This window comes from Contarinia nasturtii, unplaced genomic scaffold (assembly GCF_009176525.2).
Source record: "Contarinia nasturtii isolate CC-2019 unplaced genomic scaffold, AAFC_CNas_1.1 Cnas_scaffold_285, whole genome shotgun sequence".
In the NCBI taxonomy this organism is placed as follows: domain Eukaryota; kingdom Metazoa; phylum Arthropoda; class Insecta; order Diptera; family Cecidomyiidae; genus Contarinia; species Contarinia nasturtii.
Window position 1 is genome coordinate 2,572,379 of NW_022197640.1, and position 19,452 is coordinate 2,591,830.

At 33.1% G+C, this 19,452-nt stretch overlaps 4 protein-coding genes across 8 annotated transcripts; 3 read left to right on the top strand and 1 right to left on the bottom strand.

Moving 5' to 3' along the window:
• Positions 1 to 304: 304 nt before the first annotated feature.
• On the bottom strand, positions 305 to 3,482 carry LOC116337416 (armadillo-like helical domain-containing protein 3). Its single transcript, XM_031761972.1, has 7 exons — positions 2,955 to 3,482; positions 2,673 to 2,893; positions 2,364 to 2,599; positions 1,914 to 2,300; positions 1,645 to 1,822; positions 1,171 to 1,573; positions 305 to 1,022 (listed from the first exon to the last, which is right to left on the bottom strand). Exons 1-7 carry the CDS (start codon positions 3,211 to 3,213, stop codon positions 559 to 561), a joined length of 2,148 nt encoding a protein of 715 aa, XP_031617832.1. The 5' UTR covers positions 3,214 to 3,482; the 3' UTR covers positions 305 to 558.
• A 2,141-nt stretch (positions 3,483 to 5,623) lies between these two features.
• LOC116337719 lies at positions 5,624 to 9,534 on the top strand. 3 transcript variants are annotated; one of them, XM_031762518.1, is made up of 4 exons: positions 5,624 to 6,443; positions 6,762 to 6,862; positions 8,854 to 8,941; positions 9,009 to 9,534. In XM_031762518.1, exons 2-4 carry the CDS (start codon positions 6,785 to 6,787, stop codon positions 9,425 to 9,427), a joined length of 585 nt encoding a protein of 194 aa, XP_031618378.1. In that variant the 5' UTR covers positions 5,624 to 6,443; positions 6,762 to 6,784; the 3' UTR covers positions 9,428 to 9,534. The 3 variants fall into 3 exon arrangements, with proteins under 3 accessions (XP_031618378.1, XP_031618379.1, XP_031618377.1); XM_031762519.1 differs by lacking the exons at positions 5,624 to 6,443; positions 6,762 to 6,862 and adding an exon at positions 7,517 to 8,367; XM_031762517.1 differs by lacking the exons at positions 5,624 to 6,443; positions 6,762 to 6,862 and having other exon boundaries at positions 8,726 to 8,941.
• Positions 9,535 to 10,799: 1,265 nt separating this feature from the next.
• Positions 10,800 to 16,521, top strand: LOC116337389 (VWFA and cache domain-containing protein CG16868). Of its 2 annotated transcripts, XM_031761907.1 has the most exons (10): positions 10,800 to 12,150; positions 12,294 to 12,400; positions 12,480 to 12,866; positions 12,935 to 13,216; positions 13,304 to 13,453; positions 13,580 to 13,749; positions 13,833 to 15,092; positions 15,162 to 15,261; positions 15,349 to 15,870; positions 15,974 to 16,521. In XM_031761907.1, exons 1-10 carry the CDS (start codon positions 11,297 to 11,299, stop codon positions 16,456 to 16,458), a joined length of 4,317 nt encoding a protein of 1,438 aa, XP_031617767.1. In that variant the 5' UTR covers positions 10,800 to 11,296; the 3' UTR covers positions 16,459 to 16,521. The 2 variants fall into 2 exon arrangements, with proteins under 2 accessions (XP_031617767.1, XP_031617768.1); XM_031761908.1 differs by lacking the exon at positions 13,304 to 13,453.
• A 473-nt stretch (positions 16,522 to 16,994) lies between these two features.
• Positions 16,995 to 19,088, top strand: LOC116337390 (eukaryotic translation initiation factor 3 subunit L-like). 2 transcript variants are annotated; one of them, XM_031761910.1, is made up of 4 exons: positions 16,998 to 17,181; positions 17,305 to 18,140; positions 18,275 to 18,515; positions 18,892 to 19,088. In XM_031761910.1, exons 1-4 carry the CDS (start codon positions 17,023 to 17,025, stop codon positions 19,006 to 19,008), a joined length of 1,353 nt encoding a protein of 450 aa, XP_031617770.1. In that variant the 5' UTR covers positions 16,998 to 17,022; the 3' UTR covers positions 19,009 to 19,088. The 2 variants fall into 2 exon arrangements, with proteins under 2 accessions (XP_031617769.1, XP_031617770.1); XM_031761909.1 differs by lacking the exon at positions 18,892 to 19,088 and having other exon boundaries at positions 16,995 to 17,181; positions 18,275 to 18,788.
• The last annotated feature ends 364 nt before the right edge of the window (positions 19,089 to 19,452 follow it).

Below are 19,452 nucleotides of genomic sequence, written 5' to 3' on the forward strand. Positions count from 1 at the left end.
GATATAGTAGACACGTGCATCCATCTAAAAGTCAATGGACAAGCGTGACCATATTGCATTAAAGCATGTATATTTATATTGTAATTGTGTGGCAATTTGATGTATGTGTCATAAATAAATAAACACAACAAGTAACTGAAATAAGAGTAAAATGACAACAATTTCCTTTAACTATTAATAATAGTAATAAATTATTACTAATAATTTAAAATAAAAGTAAATGATAGAAGAAAGAAATATGCCAACATGTTATTTTATTTTCCCAGCCCATTCGCCAGCAATACCATCAAAAAATACACACCAATTTCGAATTTAAATTTATTTATTTCCGAAATGAGTGTTAAACACAACATAAAACATGACAGTTATTTTTCTCTTTTTTCTCTCGCTCTGAATGGTCAATTAAGCTTTCTTACGATACACAACATAAAAAGAAAATTCAATTCACAATTTTTAAAGTTATAAAAATGAATGCTTTTGGTCATTATAATATATTATTTTTTTTGCATGATTGTTTTTCTTTGTTCAAATATAAAATCAATGTTAACGTTTGGAGTCTTAAACAGGCGCTATCGATGAGATTGGTGTTGTGCTGGTGCTATTATTCGCGCTAATTGTGTTCGATGTGTTCATTAGAACGGTAGACGGTGAAGATGCTGATGTGCAAATTAAATCTTGTTGTGGTGTATGTTGTACTTCTTTAATAGACACATAGACGCTTTTTCGTGTGTCAATTACAACATCACGCACCATACTTGTGAAGAATTGAACATGTTTTGGCCGCTCATTATATCGCTCATAATGATCAAGTGAATCTTGTAGTTTTAATGTTAAATCGTAATTTTTACGAACCACTTCGAGAACTTGCTCCTCCGTTGGCGTCGATAGGCCTTGGCATGCTAGCCAGTCTTTGATTTTGTTTTGGAAATGTTTTACAATTGCCAAGATGTTGACCAATGAACTCATTAGTTTCAGTACATCGTCCTTGTATTCGCAGTCTGGCATCAATGAAAATCGAAGCACTGTCGAAGTAAAGAAACAAAAACAAATCCATTTAATGTGACTCTTTTTCGAAATCAATATATATGACTATTGAACATAACGATAGGATAGCCATAAGTGACCTAACTATCGTCATATAATAGTTGTATGCAATGTATTAAGCCGTACCCATAGCATGAAGTTCAGTAAATGCTTTCTCTTCGCGATTCAGTTCATAGTATAGTTCATCGTAGCTGTTTGTTGTGGCTAGAAATGTGTCGCCGTATGTAATAAAAAGGTTAAAAATGTTGATGATTTGAATGGCTAAATGGAATATGTTGCATTTCTTTATCAAATTTGGCTCCTGATTGACTAAAAATTTTAGCAAACTTATAAGCGCCGCCCACATATCCTTCCACGGATAAATTAAACGCACACGATATCGTTTCTGATAGCATAAAATGCGATGAATCACGCCAACTGATAACAAATACAATTCGATTGGAAATTTTTTCATTAAATGTGACACAATAAATTCCAGCAGCAAATCCAAGAGAATGGCAGCCAATGGTTGTGACCGTGACAGACGATCCTATATTATTTTCAAAAACAAAAAAAAAATCATTTTCATTCGTAGACTCATTGTATTTTCTTAAACCTTACTTGCGGCAATTTTCTATGTCGCATCGGTGCACGATGCAAGAGTACTTTGTAGGTTAAATTACTATCATGCATCATGGAATTGGCATATTGATCCTCTGAAATGCATGTTAATATGAGGAAGCATAGCTTCAAATTGGCTGCACTTGATTCATTTTTATTGTCTTGCATCACGATTGAACTGCGCCAAAGAAAACAAAAACAAAAAAACAACATCAAATCAATCAGTTTCACATAAAATGGTCCATAAGAAAAAATAGTCTTCAACAAACCAATATTGAAACATTGCAACCAGTAAATTGGTTGGATATTGTGATGCGACATCGAGTGCAGTTGGTGTTGCTGGCGCTGACGCCAAGTCGGGTACCGGTTGGTTTGCATTTAATGTATTGCTTGGTGACGGGGGACTCGATGTTTCGTGTGTATGCGATAGGGTTGTGATGAAATTTCGATTCAAATGAACGGCTTCGTACAGAGCCAACAAAAGTGCATTATTTGCCCGAATTTGTTGCACACGATCACAGTCTTCATCCGATACAAACATATTTCCCACTATATTTGACAATGACGATAGCCAAGATGATGAATGCATTTCAGTCAGATTCTGCGTATACTGACGGCAAAAATCAATAAGAGACGTCGAAATCATTTGACCATAGCTACAAATAGTTAACAGAGAAATGTGTTAAAATCAATTTTTGTTTTATATCGAAATTATTTACCCATTGAGTGCAAGTTCATCAGCAAGAATCGATAATTGAACGATGTATGGATTGGCGCTTTCATTTTTGCGATAGTTAACGAGTAGCGTCAACAGAATGACAACATCATGTCCGTGCATTTGACGAAGCGTCGGATCGGACAACAAACGTACACACGAATCAAACAATTGATTGTTTATCATTATATATTCCAGTAAAATATTTTGACTAACATTATTACAACCGGTGACTAATACCTGCATATTCAATTGGAAATAGCGTTTTGGTTTAAGATTTTATTCGATTTTTCGCAATCATTTTTTGACTTACCAAAAGCAATTTCAAGCACATGAGACGCGGTGTTTCGGCAACATCCGATATCATAAGATTGTTGCATTTTGTAATCAATGTCTTCATTCGATCTTCAACTTCGTCAAAATCGAATATGGTGCTAATCACATCAAAGCTAGTTTCAGTGGCATGCCACTTGAAAACCGCATAAAAGAGGGCACATAAGGTTTGCAAACTATTACAAACGCGCTTCGGATGATCTGTCAAATTGATAAAGTTCTTCAATCCATTTCAAAATGTTTCGACAATATATATATTTACCTGAGTCCAACATTTCGATGCAACGGCAAAACAGCGAATTAATATTGCCTTTCAACGCAATCAATTGTTCGCACGACAATTTTGTTATTTCATTTTCCAAAATGTCGACGTTTGGCTGCAGCAGAAAAAATTCATGCCAAAATTCGGGATTCGTTTTGGTCGGATCCTTGAAGTCCGTACGAAAAATCATCTCATATATGTAAACCACCTTTTCTTTTGGCCTCTTTGAACCCGAACCACTTCTTTTACGTGATGACATTTTTCGGCAACCCAAAAAAAAAGAAATTCACAAAATACACAACACGACTTTCTATACGACTCGATAGGTGTTTTATTGCAAATGTTTTTCTTTCTTTCGTTGCTCCACTTTAATCTTACTGTTATCTTATTTATTTTCTCACACCTGTTGTATTATTTCGTTGATAGTATGGCCAAAAAGCGCATTTGTTTTGTGTATTCTCAGTGTGAATTCAAAAGAGAGACACCCGATTTATAGATATCAATTAAGTCAACGTCAAAATGTTTTGACTTAACAAGTTATGTCGAATGTACGAATAAACAATTCGGCAGTTGATTTAAATTCAAATAGATGTCGCTAGATATATTTTCCGATTTAGAATTCAGTTGGAATCTCAATTCAAAGCACCGTATCATTTTTAGTCTTATATAGAAACAAATATTTAAATAACTGCAAAAAAACAGATATACCATATACATATATAAACATATTCAAAGAGGGAATCAACATACTGAATTGAATTTTAGGACCTATTGAAGATTATCTCCATTGCATTTGCTCATTTTGATGCCTTATTTTGCCTGTCGTTAGGAAATCTGAGAATTTTTGACGAAAGTTCTATGGTAAATGTCAGAAGTCCACATTCTGTGTAATCTCATTAAATATTATGAATTATACATAATTTATGACTTATTTTTCGGAATGTTTTTGAAACCATCGCTTTTCGGGACGGATATTCACTAAATCCGAGAAACCGAAGCACACCAGTTTAGAGATTCTTCGTTGAACCCAGTCCTTTTATATTTGGCGTTGACTTAATTTATTTTATTCTCATTTAATCACGTCATTTCATTTTAAGGAAAAAAACCGAAACATTCACTTCCCTTGTGGAAAATTTCTGACTGACTAGTCAGTTAACTAATTTGAAAGGTTTTTGGCTAAAGCCAACTGAGATTGAAGTTCTTTTAAGTTGATTTGGCTGATTTTTCAGTCAATCATAGTAGAGAAAAATACAACTCAATTCAACTCCAATTGCAGTTGACTATATAGACAAAAACGTCTCAAATTAGTCATCTGTTTAAAATAATATACATAGACGACTAAAGTTGACTGGGTAGACGACTTTAGTTAACACAATTCAATTTCAGTCGATTTCAGCTAACCAGTCAGTCAGTCACTTTTTTCCACACGGGTCGCGTTAGGAGAGAATTTATATTTTGAGATAAATGCTGAAAAGATAAAAATAAAAATACATTTCTGGAGACATTATTCTTTCTTTGGTATGGTGAAAGCGTGATCAATGATAATCGCCAAAAATAAAAGCAAGCATTTGAAGTGAATCATATTAAGAACTGGTTATCTTTGTTTAGATAAGTAATTTTTTTTAAATGGAGTTATCAAAGATGGACCGTAGAACCGCAAAATTTTAGAAAACATTCTTGTTTTTTTGGTAATTTGAATTATACCGATTCAAATTTATTATATTTTAAAAAAGCAGAGATAACTAGCAAAATAAAAGAGTTTGAATATCACCGTGAATAGAAATAAGATGTTTGCATAAAACACTAATATAACCAATTCGATTCGTTCACACTTTATTATTGTTATATACTCTGCACATGAAATGAACAATTATATACTATAATTTGTTATGCGAGAGCTTTCATTTTGACTTGCGTTAGTTTCTTCTTCTTAGTTTTTCTTGGCCAAAACCATCTCTGATAATTTTCAATCAGCATTTACACACCATCCAGTGGATCAAGAGCCTTCTAACGGTACCCTAATCATCCAAATCGGTTGAGCCGTTTGGCTGCCAACCCGGAACAAACAAACAGACATACATATTTTCGGTTTTATATAGATTAATCAGCCAAGAATAATGTTTTCTTTCATATTTGCAAAATAAATATTTTGACCACATTCATACAGCTTTGCAAATAAACACAATAACCGTGAAGTAAACGATTGTAGTAGCACCTGCATACAGGTGATTTTTTTCTCTTTTCTCCCCACGGGGTTCGAAAAATGGCAAATTGTACGCGTGAAACGTGGTTTAGGCACTTATTTCATTCGATATAGCTGCTCAATATCAGAAATTATTCAACTCTTTCCATTGTATGAGCTTCATATTGAAATCAAGGGGACGTCAATCGCCCTTGTGTAACCCTTTTTTTTGCACACCTCTCTTATCGACATATCTAGCCTATTATATCCCCATTGTTACAATCGCAACTGAATTTTATATCATTATATTCCTTTGACACAATTGGTTTTTTGTTTCTGCTCGCCGACTATCTTCTACAGTCACTCAACCAAATACATTTTACACTGCAAACGCATTACGAACATTTTCATTGAATCTAAGACAGACAAAATATGGTAATAGATTCAAGTTTGTAGGATATTTAAAGTCAGTATCGTGCGGAGTGCGGCAGCAGGTGTTTTGAACTCGACTAAAAAAGAATTATCAAACATTCTTTAATGAATTTCTACAATACAATGTGTCAGAAATATATTTGTAAAGTTTCGGTTGTTTGCATTCGTTTGTGACTAGGTTTTCTGATAATGTCAAGCGTTCGGTTATTAAATGCGAAAACGTTCGTTGAAAGCATTACGAGTAGAATTTTTTTCGGTCCAAATGTTTGTTAATTTATAAGAATCGTATCAGATTCTGTATTGCTGGGCAAAAAAAATAAATAAATAAATAAATATATTAACCTTGTCTGTATCAGTTGAAAAAAGAAAAAAAATAAATTGGCGCGCAATTCACATACGTACGTACACAATAAAATTATGGAAAAGAAGTATATGGTTCGCAGTGTGGTTTATCATCATTACGTTCCGACAAACGATGGTTTAAATTTTCATATGTGCAAAGTATCTTTCAGTCTCCGCGCTGAGTGTCTATAGTTGAAATGAGCGCGTGGTTGAGCTTAGCAACTGAACTGTAATACAAGCGATACAATCAATATACAGTAGACTTGTTTCTTTCGTTTTTCATTGATTTCAATATAAACAACACGCTGCATATACAGCGAAGAAGAAAGAAAAAAGATAAATACGAAAAAAAAAACAACACAAAAATGATTGTGTAATAGTGACAGCCCAAAAGCAACGTTCCAAAAACAAAAAAGACACTTGCTTTGTTTGAACTGAGAGCAAAGCGGCGGCAATTCAACATCCAGAATTGACCAACGTGCAACATAAAGTGTTCAGTGCATTTATTTAAAACAAATTTACCTATGGCGATTGTAATTACACTTTTTTTTTCGTTCAATACATCGATAGATAAATTATTAAAAGTTGAAGGCATTCACTTGCAACGTTCATTGAATTTTCTGTGATACTTTATGATAATTTTTTTGAATTGAGTGGGTTTAATTCATACAGAACCGATTAATAGTCAATTTTAAGTTGTTATTATTTAAACAAGGCTTGGCCCAAATATTAACGAAAAAAAAAGTAAATCATTTCAAGAAAGTTAAAGTTAAGTAAAATGTGGATTTAGGCTAAGAGAAGTGCATTTAAATAAGATAAGAAACAAGTGAATCGCTTATTTTATTGTACAGAGAAAGTGATAATCAAATTTAGAATGGATTCAACACAATTTATGGATGCTGGAACCTATGCATGGATCGTAATAATTATATTTTTCCTTATTTTTTCTGCGGTACGTTAATAAACTTCATCTACATGAAATTTTCGTTTCATCGTACAATTTATCACCATTTTTTTCTATGAATCGATTGAGTGTGATTGTTTCTCTCTCTCTCTCTCTCTCTCTCTCTCTCTCTCTCTGGCAACAATTAATTGGGACAACAAACAAAATTTGTTTTTAATTAGTTCAAATTCCATATCTCAACTTGATGTAGAATTTTTGTGGTTTTTTTTTCTCTATTTGTGTAATTGTTTGACAGAGAATGTGTTTGGGCGCACGTACAGTTATTCCATTCAAAATTAAACTAGTTTTCTTTCGATTTTATTCCATACAAAATCCATTATAGAAATGGATGACATGGTATTCTACGGTTTTAAAAAAACGTGATTATCTATATGTGTGACGCGCCAGCCAAATGAGAAGGCCAGATCAAGTCCAGATTCACTGAATTTCGGTCGTGCTATCAACTTCAATTAAATACGCCTAATGGCTAAAGGCAAACAACGCTATGGAAAATTGCAAATAGTCAATCTAAAAAAAGAAGCAATAATAAAACAACCTGGTTGATAACACCGTTCACTGTTTATTTTCATTAACAAACAATACTTTGTTTGGACGATGTTCGTTTATTTAAGCAAACTTCTGACTGATTATTTCGATAATCAAGCACATCAAATGTAATAATGATAAGATAATATGGCAATTGAAATGAATGTGAATCAAGTACCTGTTTAAAAACGTGTATAGCGTGCAAATGATGCCAATTCAAGTGTTAAACGTATCGATCACATGAATGTAATGCACGATATACGATCATAAATGCACATTTTTGCATTCGTCACATAAAATTGCTACGGTCATTGCAATAACTCGGCATTTAACACATCGCCGAACGTTTAACACACAACAACAATAAATGGTCTAAAAATATACTATTAGTTATTACATGCGATCATACGTGACATAGATTTTAGTTTGTTGGAGTTTTTTTCTTGCTCTCTCTCTCTCTCTCGCTCACCATATTAGATGTAGAAAAAGTCACACATTGAAGGTCACTAACAATAGAAACGAAATGACTTCTCACTCTCGTTTACCTGGTCGCCTTTACTCTATCTACTTTGGCTAAACCGCATTTGATCAAAATTGCCGTCAATGTTAAGCGCTTCGCAATTTCCATTTATTCATAAAAGCCTCCAGTCAATGGACCACAATGCTTAAAAGTGGTGCCAAAAAGAGTACGTATGTAACATTATGTTTGAAAGTGGTTCTTTAAAAAGCTCATTCAATTAATATAAAAGAGCAACCAAATATACTACGTGTACCAATCCAGTCGGTTACCTATTTGATCGAAAAACTTTGACCGGGCCAATGTGTACGCGCGTCAATGAAGTCAACATCGCGAAAGAGATTGTTATTGTCTCGAGACTTTTTGATATTACGTCACACAATTTCGCAGTGTGTTGAAATCATCTTCGACGCAACGTCAAAAAAGACTTAATGCACAACAACACCACCATGTAACTTGGTTATTACGTGTATATTGTATATTCATATGAAAGTTGTTGTTTCTTTTTGTTGTTTCCACAACTATTTCTGTCGAAAACGAGTTAGTTGCGTTCGAATTGTTATAATATCGAGTTGATTAAAGTCATTGTTTGTTTTCGAAAATGCTTGATTCTTGAAGCGTTTTTGTTCTCTCAAAATATAGATAACATTTTTGTGTTTAATTTACTGTGGAATTTTAACGACATAAATAGCCAAAAAGAAACAACGACAACAACATTACGCCCTTACATATTTCAATTAAAATTTACACAATTATAATTTGAAAAGAAACAACACATTTTGTTCTGGAATCTATTAAAAAAAAAAAAAACAATAAGATATCGAATTGAGAGAAAAAAAAAACAACAACAAAAATGGGAAACTCAAAAACAAAGCCAGAACAAAATAATGCAAAGGAAATTGAATCAAGTAATCAACAAAATTTGTCTGATTCACAGCTTCAAATCCGGAATTGTGTTCGAAATGTGCGCGGCATCAATAATAACTTTTCCGAAATGTATACCAACGAAGCGGGCACTTCATGTGGTTTGTATCAAAGTGAAAATGTTTTCTGTTTCAATTGTTCACCTAATGATTGTTTTCAATTGTGTAGGTCAATCATCGGTGTATACGATCGATGTAGCTCATTCAACACCGTCGTATAATTTCACAAATCCCGGATACATACCAACCGAAGGTGCAGTGAAAGGTCAATCAAATGACGGACTGCCAACATATGAAGAAGCAATTGCAGGTGTTAAAACTCCAAATGGTCCTGTAACGACAGCAGTACCAACGTCACCAGCCACCGTTGCAGTGATTGATGAAGAAAACGAAAATGTTTCATCATCACGGGGTCGAAGACATAGACATCGACGACATCGTCAACAACATAATTCAGACCGACAAAATGAAAATTCACAACCGGATGCATCGGAAGAACATTCACGGCGACATCGTCATCGAAGGGGCTTTCGATTAAAGCGACATTTAGCTAAAATTAATCGACGAAACCATACAGAGACTGACTGATATCATTATAAACTCCAAAAAAAAAAAATGTTCTTACTCTTTTTTATTCAACAAATTTAACATTTTTGTGTAAAAATAAAACACATTAGAATTATAAATTTGCCTAATTTATGGAAGAGTTTGCGTGTGTGTATATATGTATGAGTATGGTTTTATTTTGAATTTTTTGCGCGACTTGACGCATTTAGAATGGTTTTTTTTAAATAGATAATGACAGTGTTCGGTTGGACCAATCGAATATCAAGGACGATCTCATCGTACGATGGTGGCGGCGCATCTGAATGAACTTGGTTTATTGTTCGTGAATATGATACGTTTTCCGCATCAAGAGATCTTGAAATTATGTTGATTTGCCGTTGATTATGCAGCATGGCAAAGAAATGATTTTGATCGTTGCGAGTACAAATATACTTGGAAGGAGAAAGAGAATATGGTTAAAAGCAGAACCGAAGAAATAAACTAATACATGCGAATGCAAACAAAAGGTAGCAATGAAATGTTTATGATTAAGCAATGGAACTTACCAAAAAACCACAAAATATTAAAACTATTGCGATGCAACAAACTAACGATGTGTATATGGTTAGTTTTTATTGCATAGATATTGCACTTTTTTTAAGTTGCACGTATTTAAGTAATAGGCCGTTCTTTTTTATCACATACATTGTATTCATCAGCAAGTGTCTTATCAATAAACTTTTCTTTTTTGGTGAAAAAACACATCATTCCTATTTGTTTGTATATTATTGGAAAATTTCTACAATTTTCAAATCCAGATTAAATCATTTTCAAACCTAGACAGTTTCAATTGCAATGCAATAAATAAAAGTCAAATCATAGCGAAGGTGAAAATCGTCTTTCAAAATCAGTCAGACATTTATTTGGATTATAATGATAAAAAAAAGTATTTTCAAAGATAGTGCGACGTTATTAACTAGAAGTGCATTTTGTGTACTTTGCAAATTTTAATATGCAAGTAATGACGGATTCTGACTTGTCGAATAGGTTTACCAATTCGGTTTTTTCAATGACATTGAATATTACATTTATAATTGAAATCGAGAGAAAAAAAATGAACCGTTCTTTCAATTTAGCTTAATTTGAAATAAAAACAAACTTAAGTACGTACTTTGTACATGTTCTTTTGAAAGCAGTAATTCACACTCGAATCCATAGAAAAAAAAATCACATGAAAAAACCAAAATAAATGGAATGCTTCCGGATAAATATTTGTATTTAAAATATTTACAATATATTGTAATCGCCGCGCAAATTAATTGGAACGCACCCCAAAAAACTGAACAATTTTCTAAGTAACTACTCAACACACTATTTTACACATCGAACCGACCGATTCATGTTTGGTGTATCAATGTGTGATTGTTTTTGACGCAAGTATGGCGGTGTAGTGTGCATCTATAAACAATGTCAATATTGATATAAACAAAGTATCTGCGAGACAACAAAGGTTTTCCTTACTTCTCCATCGAAATGCATTTATAAAATTTAATATTTTTGTTTTCCAAATTACGTTTTAAACATCAAAATTGGCACGCCGAAAAAACGACATTGTTGAAAGAAGAACAGAAAGAAAAACGAAAAGTAATTCATTCATTTGATTTTTATTGATATTATTCAAATGTTAAGGAGAAAGAATAAATCACTTTATTGATAAATGAAGAAAATAAAAACCAGAGAACGGCCCAAACAAACAAAAATGTGAGGTTTATTGTGTGAATTTTTTTTGTAAATTCGATGAGATTTAGTTTATATGTTAACGATTGGGACGAGCGGCAATGTAAATCCACATAAAGGCTTGAAGCGGATGTGTGAGAATTTTATTTTATTGAGTGAATTCGTCCTAAGAAAATGTTACTTTTTCAATTAAGCCCATTTTACCAAGATGGTTCGGTTTTCTGTTACATAGCCTATTTAACGATAATTTTATGTGGTGGAATTGATGTTGCTGCCTCAACAGCCACAAAATCCAACGATAGTTCGTCATCATCATCCGATAATCAGACAACGTCTTTTCAATCGTTTAAACCGGTGGCCACATCGCTTACCTCATTTTCATCAGTTTCATTACAAACCAGTACAAATTCTTTTATACAAAAGTATGCCATATCGGATCTAACACGTGATTTTAATATACAATTGAAATCGATTGAAGATCATGAATTGCTCGTTTCCGTCATACAAAGTGCGTTTGATTCATTGGATCGGTTGCCATCGTCAATTGATCACAATGATACAAAGTTGCTCAATTCAATTGCCACAAAAATCGAAACGAAACTTTCAACCGCACTACGTATTCTGAACGAAACCAATCAGAAATTTGTAAACATTTTAACGGAGAATGGGCAATCACGAAAATTACTACTTGATTCCATCATTTTGCCATGTGCATCGTCCACAAAACAACATTCCGAACGAAGCACATATGATTTGAATGGCGATGATTCGGATCAAAATGAATTTATTGGTGGAATAAACAAGAAGAAAGCGATTGAAGTATTAAATTTTTTAAAAAATGCCGGCCATTTACATGAAAACGATGACCGAAATTTTACAATTAACAAAAGACTGATGGAAACACTCAAAAATATCGACTTATCAACATCGGCGAATGTGCCAAATTTTCGTGATGTATTTTTTTTACCTAGAGATAACCAAATAAGCAGCACCAATTGTCGTAATACCGTTCCAAATGAACATCACAGGTATGAAACACCAAAAAAAAAAACAACGTTGAAAATTGAAAATCAAAACAATTTTCAACTTTTGATGTTTTTTTTTTAAATCATCGTTAAGAATAAAATTGAAAGTGAAGAATGAATGAATATTAATTGAATTCAATTATCAGGTTTCTGTATGCTTCGTCTGTTACATCGAAAAAGATCGTTTTGATAGTGGACTTTGGCGCCACAACAGCAACAAATTCAGATTCATTTGACGTCATCAAATCGTTTGGTGAGAATTTTTTTTTTCAATCTTTTATTTTTTTAACTATCGCGTATAATATTTAGATATTTTTTTTGATCTTTTGCAGCACAAATTATTCTAAATTTACTGAGTGAAAATGATGATCTATTTGTAATGGCAATTTCAAATAGTGTTCATATAAGCGCAAACAAATTTCTTCCGATGAATCCGAACAATAAGAGTCAATTGAGAAAATTTATCGAATCATTGGAAAAGGAGACAAATGCAACGAATCATTCGCTTGCTTTTGAATATGCATTTAAATGGATTAAATCACAATCGGACTTTGGTGCCATATCATTCGATGGAAAATCGACACCTTTACAAATTTTGTACGTTAGTCGAGGCTCAATCGTACAATTGTCCGAAACAAAAACTGTACTTGAAGTCATAGCTAGTGGACAAAAGCGATTGAAACAGCCAATTGTTATAAATACGTGTGCAATAATTTTGGGTGAGATTTTAAAATGAATGTTTTTTTCATTTTTTCGAATTACAATTTTTTTTTCTTCATTTTTATAGACGAAAAACGAAGTATACACGGAAAAGAATTCTTAAGCGATATTGCGACACAAAATTACACAAAATATAACATTGATGTGAACAACAGTAACAAAACAAAATCGTGGTATCATCAACTTCACGATTATAATCAAAATGGGAGAATGTTTGTCGTGAATCATCGTAATATAAATGATATGTTTGCTACTGCGGCTGTCGCTGTAACCGACATATGGTTTAAACAACAATTTCTCAAATCACATACAGTCGTTCATCAGCCATTTTATGATCAAATTGTTAAAGGTAAAAACATTGAATCGAAACTTTCACCGCGGATGCATTAATTTTACATTTTTATATGTTTCTTTTATCTCATTATGTTTTCATCAGATCAAATAATTTACATAACAAAAACGTGTCAAAATTATGGCATTGTTGGTATTTCAATTTATCTATCGGATTTGGCAGAAGATTTGATTTATCACTTTAATCAATATTTTAATAGTGATGAGACTTATGCATTTCTCTGTGATAAAAATGGTATGACCAAGGGGCAAATCACTTAAAAATTACTTATTAATTATTATTGATTGTTTTGCGATTATTCTTCGATTACTTATCGATTATTTTAAATTTTATTCTTTCCTTTTGTGATTCTCCCCTTAGGTATGACAATATGGCATCCATCATTTCCACGTTCGAATATCGTTAGTTATGAGCCCACATATGCAACTGATATCAAATATTTTGAAAAGACATCCGAAAATATTCGAAAACGATGGCTAACCGAAGATGTGGGCATTGTACAAGTTTCCGATTCCAAGACAAACAAATCGGTAAGTTTCATCCAAAAGAACATCTTTGACCAAATTTAGCAGACATATAATTTTTTTCTTTTTTCATTCGCTTATATGTATAGAAAGTATATCGATGGCGACGCTTGTCAGAATGGTACATCATCTGTTTGGTACATGTGCTTCCATATACTGAACAAACTTCTGTTGAAGAGAAACACATGTTGATCGCTCATTCATACAAGACTCCGATTGTTTTGTCATCGACAAATCGTGCAAATTTAGAAGCGTTCAATAACATTTCGGTTGATAGTTATACCGATGCAGAGAATCAAGTTGTGTTCCATCGTTTGGACTTGGCAATTTCAATAAAATTGAACGATCAACAGCAACAGGACGATACACCAAAATTATGCCAGTATTTTAAGCAAATTTCAGTATTTAACACAGCCACATTGTATTTAAGTCCGCGTACATTCAAATCACCATTTCAACATCTGTCGACCATGTGTGCAAATGATATTGATGCAAATGACGACAAACAACGACATGAACATTGCTACCATCGCATCGAGAATATAATGGCTTACATCAAAGATACAACGAATCTATTGACAAATCCGGGTCTTCAACCGCATATTCGTAGCGATGTATTGACCTTATCGCATGCAATTGAATTGCTTCGGATGCAACATCAATATCGAAGTAAAATTGAAAAATATGTTGTACGGAGATATGTAACATCAATCAATGGAATTATGTTGATGTATCCGGGATTTCCATTGCCAAACGATTTCGATCCAAGCCGACGTGTATGGTTTCAAAAAGCAATTGAAAATGCAAATAAATTAACTATAACGCCTCCATACTTGGATATTGGTGGAGCCGGTTATATCGTTACCATTTCACGTGTCATTTTTGAAAATCGAAAATTATCGGAAACAAATTCAAATAATCAACGGCAACGCAAAGCAATAGCAATTGTCTCTATTGATGTGACGTTGGGCTTTCTTTATCAAGTACTATTGCAATCATCGGACTATTGTCGCCGTGATGAAAATATCAAATGTTTTATCATTGATGAATTTGGCTATTTGGTTGTTTATCCGAATAATTTCGATTCAAAAATGCAATTATCCTCATTCGATTCACAGTTTAATTTAAACGAACATATCACGCATCGGGAATCCTTAATTGCCAATGATATTTTATTACATAAATCATTGGTGCAGAAACGAATGTGCCAAAATTTACTGAATCGAAAAGTTGAACGATACTATAAATTCAATACGTCCGTCGTTGGTCCTCTGACGAATTTCGTTAATGGAGAACGAACCAAGTATCAAATTGAAGCAATTCCAAATACAAATTTATTCGTAATCATGGTAAGTCATCGAAAATATGGTAAAATTTAATAAGTTCATGTTTTAATTTTGTTTCCATTTATTCAATAGAAAAATTCAAGCGAAGGTGGTGGGGGTGCTGCATTTTGCCCATGTAGTACGATTGATAAGGTTTGCTTTAATTGCAAACGTATCGAGCTTATGAATTGTGGTAATTAATTTTTTTCTCATTTCTCCCATTTTTTAAAAATGTTTTTTTTTTTAAATTGATTTCTTTCTCTATGGTTTTTCATTGTAGAATGCCCGTGTGAATGTTCAATAGACAATCTTTCCACCGGTTCCATTGTGACCGAGTACATGTACGGCGATTTACTTGAAGACGAGAAAAACACATTCGACAAGAAAATCAACCTTTTTGACAGCATTGAAATATGTTCACGTCCAATCGAAGAGTTTATTCCGAACAAGAAAATTTCGCGTACCAATCAATTGAGTGCATTGGGCCAATGTGCAAATTTCACTTGTGAAATATATTCAAATCAATTGGATTGTTTGGGCATTTTGGGTTGTGTATGGTGTGAAATTGATATTGATCAAACGATTTTATTGTCACCATTTTGTACGCAACAATCGAGTTGTTTTGGTGGTATTCTGGGCTCTAATACACCGTACGGCGACGGTGATATTGGCTCAATAATTGATTCAATTCGTTTCGATTCGGCATATGCGGCCATCGGTCCAATCGTTATCGGTGCTGTTGTTGTTCTATTTATAGTTATCGGCTTTGCAATGTATTGCTATCGAAATAATTTAGAACCTGGTAAATTCAATTTGAATATTTCATTATGGAAATTGCCATGGCATATATTTTAAAAATGTTGTCCTGAGCTAATAAAAAATATCTTTTTCTATTTCTACATTAGGCTCTGAACATTTATATGTAGAATCGATGGCAGTTGAACATAATTTCGGTTTGCCATTATCACGCCTGGATTATGATACAATATTACCACATAATGGACTTGGAAACGATGTAGTTGATAAGCGAACAAATGCCGTATCATCTGATTCACCATATCGAAGTGCCGGTTACTTTAGACGACTTCCAAATGGTGAATCTGATCATGGTTATTCAACAATGACACCGCACGATGATTCTGATCATGCGTGCTTTACATTGGTTGAACCATTAATCAATAACAAATGCAGCAATCAATCCATATCCGATTCGGCATCGTTTAATACAGAACCGGCTAGCAGCTCATGTATTATTTATGGACAAAGTTGCGGTAGCAAAACTGATGGACTTGCATCGCCGATAAAAAGTTATTTCGAACATAAATCGGAAATATCATCGCCACATCGTCATATACAAGCACCAGTTACCGTTCATCATCCCATGGAATGAAGCATGGAAGCCATCCTTTAATTATTATTCATATAAGTGGAACGGAAATTGAAAAAAAAAAAACCATAATCCATCATTTAAAAACATGACTCTCATTTTCCTTTTTTTATATTTCCCTATTTACTCGAAAAAATAAATAAATCTTTTTTTCTATCAATTTACTATAAAGACATAGTTTATAAGGACATCCAAATCAAATAAGTGTAATATGTATATTGTATAAGTAGTATGAAATTGGCGGTTTAATCCACGTTTCTTAGTATTAGTGCACACACACACACACACATACACATACACACACACATACGCAAAAAAAAAAATTCTGCGTGTATAAAATGTTTACGAACACATTGAGGGAAACAAAAAAATTATTATTATTTCAGTTTATTTCTTTTGGTCAAACAATCAGAAGAATGTTTATCTTTTTTTTTATTTTCACCAGCGAAATTTTCCGTTTTCTTTGTTCCATAAATTTTACATTCCTTTGAAGTGTTTTTTTTTTTCGTATCGCACTATAATAAGTGGCGCCATCAATAATTTTCAACAGCATACGAAAGATTCAATATGGCGTCGGGCCAAACTTCAATTGCTATGCAAAAAAAGTCTATTGTCATCGACACAATTTTTTTTTTGCACTATTTACAGACTGTGTATAGTAAATTAAATAAATTTGCAGCGAGAATTAAGCGAAAATCGAACAATCAAATGGAACTTTCTAATATGGTGAGTAATTTTAAATAATTAGATTGCTGACATTCTTAGAAATTCATCGAATATTCTATAGTACTGAATTTGATGTGTCGTATAAGCATTCATTTAATCGGGAATTTAAATTTAAATTTCTAGGATAACCAACTCAAACCCACCATTGAAAAACTATTCAATGCATTAAATAATAAAAATGACAGCGAAATTCTGGGTTATTACGAGCGCACGGTTTTGTTGCTGAACAATGCATATTTTGTAAAAAGTCATTGGCCGGATGACAAAAAATTTGGTAAAGACAAATTGTCAATTATACTCTGCAAAGAATTACGTCAGCGTCATGCATATACGCACATCTCGTCACTACCAAACCAGGACCACAAGTCTGCATTTGAAAACTGTCGCAAATTTTTTGATTCGATTGCGAAGGCATCGAAACCCGTTCAATTGAAACTGCCAGACGATTGGCTATGGCAAATAATCGACACTTTCGTGTCTCGATATATTGAGGTTAACGGGCGTGATGATGCGAGAAATACATTTTCTGATATATACAGCAAATTTCTAACGCATTCATCCAACATCGATTCCAAGTCAGTTGCGAGTACGCTGCACTATTTTAGTTTGGTTGAAATGTTGCGCTTACATTCGTTGTGTGGTGATTATAAAAAGGCAATTAATTTGTTGAAATCGATTAATATTCACAAGAAGGATCAAAACACACCGATACCAGCTTTTGAAGTCTTGACGTCGTATTATGCTGGTTTCTCTTATATGATGATGAGTCGCTACAGAAATGCCATTGATACGTTTACCTCAATTTTGGTGACCATTCATGAAAATAAGTCGTTGTACATCAAGCGGTCATATCAAAATAATCAAATCAACGAACTAATCGAAAAAATGTACCGATTGATGGCGATTTGCTGGGCAGTCAGTCAGACGCCAGTCCACGGAATAATTCTAAGATCGTTGCAGTAAGAGATAAACAGATAAACAAATGTCTGTTTTTTTATTATTTTCATGTGTCTGTTTTTTCTTCAATCGATTCCATTGCCAAATTCTCATTTTCATTTATTTGCTTGTTATCCATTCCGTTTTCATACTATAGTGACAGGGACTACACGAACGGGTTTATTAACATGTACAACAACGATTGGAATGAGTTCGAGGGATTCTTCAAGTCAGGCCGCCCAGAACATATAATTGATGAGGCATCGACTGATTTCAAACTACAGATTGAGCAACATTTCAATAGTCACATTTTTCATCATTCTCGCCCAGATGCTGAATTTCCAGATTCCCCAAACAGCCGGAATTTTACAATCACAGAAACATGTAGCAAAACACTGGTAATGACCACACTGGCATCGTTTACATTGATATGTGTTGTCGTCTTTGCAATGTCATTTTTTTGTTTGCTTCTCAAATATCAGTTCATGGTTGATTTTTATGAAAATTATAGCCTGTATTATTTTGGTTTGGCAATCGTTTTGGTTGTTTTGATTGTCTTTTGTGGGTGTATCTTTATGAATGCTGACAAGCACTTGTTAGCTAGCATCGGAAAAAAATGCCAATCAATCAAAATTATCAAAAATATTTTATGTTAATAATAAAATCACTTAATTTTCATAATTTTTGTTCTATTTTTAGCATTCATTTATTAAGAGATCATGTGTTCTGTTTGTTTTTGAACACTATTACATTTTTGACAATTTTTCTTTCCAGCAAAACATCATAAGCAAATATATAGAGCTCTTTGAAAGAATAGTTCGTCTCATCGGCTTGGCATTATCGAAGTTGATTCAGAAAATTGTCCCTACTAAATTACGTGGATTCGTGTAATTTGTATGATTTACATTGAAATAAATCACTCGTTTGTGCTGAACATGTAAAAGCAATAAACATAAAAGCAAATGAACATATTTGAATTGGTTTTATTTCTTTTGTTTGAAACGAGGAATACATAAGCAATTCCAAAGCTAGAATCTGTCTTCAAAATGATTGTGAATGGTATTGATGATATAAAATATCTAGGGGGAGATTGCGAAGTTGTTTACAAGAAGAATATAAACAAATATATACGACTATGCCACCAATATATTCCAATATACTTAACAAAATACTCTAGCTATTAGAGTATTACTCTAGTTACTTAAACGACTCACTGTAAAAATATTATTGAAAAGGAAATGTTTCAATGAAAAACCGAAAAAATGGTTTTTTCTTGATTTGTATAATTAAAAAAAATGTTTTATTTTATTTTTTATTGTGTGTTTTATTTATTTA

Coding starts and splice junctions, on each gene's coding strand:
- LOC116337719 (XM_031762517.1), top strand. CDS start 8,770: ATGGGAAACTCAAAAACAAAGCCAGAACAAAATAATGCAAAGGAAATT. Junction 8,942..9,008: donor CGAAGCGGGCACTTCATGTG/GTTTGTATCAAA, acceptor TCAATTGTGTAG/GTCAATCATCGGTGTATACG.
- LOC116337416 (XM_031761972.1), bottom strand. CDS start 3,213: ATGTCATCACGTAAAAGAAGTGGTTCGGGTTCAAAGAGGCCAAAAGAA. Junction 2,600..2,672: donor TGTGCTTGAAATTGCTTTTG/GTAAGTCAAAAA, acceptor TTGAATATGCAG/GTATTAGTCACCGGTTGTAA. Junction 1,023..1,170: donor TACTGAACTTCATGCTATGG/GTACGGCTTAAT, acceptor TTACTTCGACAG/TGCTTCGATTTTCATTGATG.
- LOC116337389 (XM_031761907.1), top strand. CDS start 11,297: ATGTTACTTTTTCAATTAAGCCCATTTTACCAAGATGGTTCGGTTTTC. Junction 12,867..12,934: donor TACGTGTGCAATAATTTTGG/GTGAGATTTTAA, acceptor TCATTTTTATAG/ACGAAAAACGAAGTATACAC. Junction 13,454..13,579: donor ATTTCTCTGTGATAAAAATG/GTATGACCAAGG, acceptor TTCTCCCCTTAG/GTATGACAATATGGCATCCA.
- LOC116337390 (XM_031761909.1), top strand. CDS start 17,023: ATGGCGTCGGGCCAAACTTCAATTGCTATGCAAAAAAAGTCTATTGTC. Junction 17,182..17,304: donor AAATGGAACTTTCTAATATG/GTGAGTAATTTT, acceptor TTAAATTTCTAG/GATAACCAACTCAAACCCAC. Junction 18,141..18,274: donor ATAATTCTAAGATCGTTGCA/GTAAGAGATAAA, acceptor TTCATACTATAG/TGACAGGGACTACACGAACG.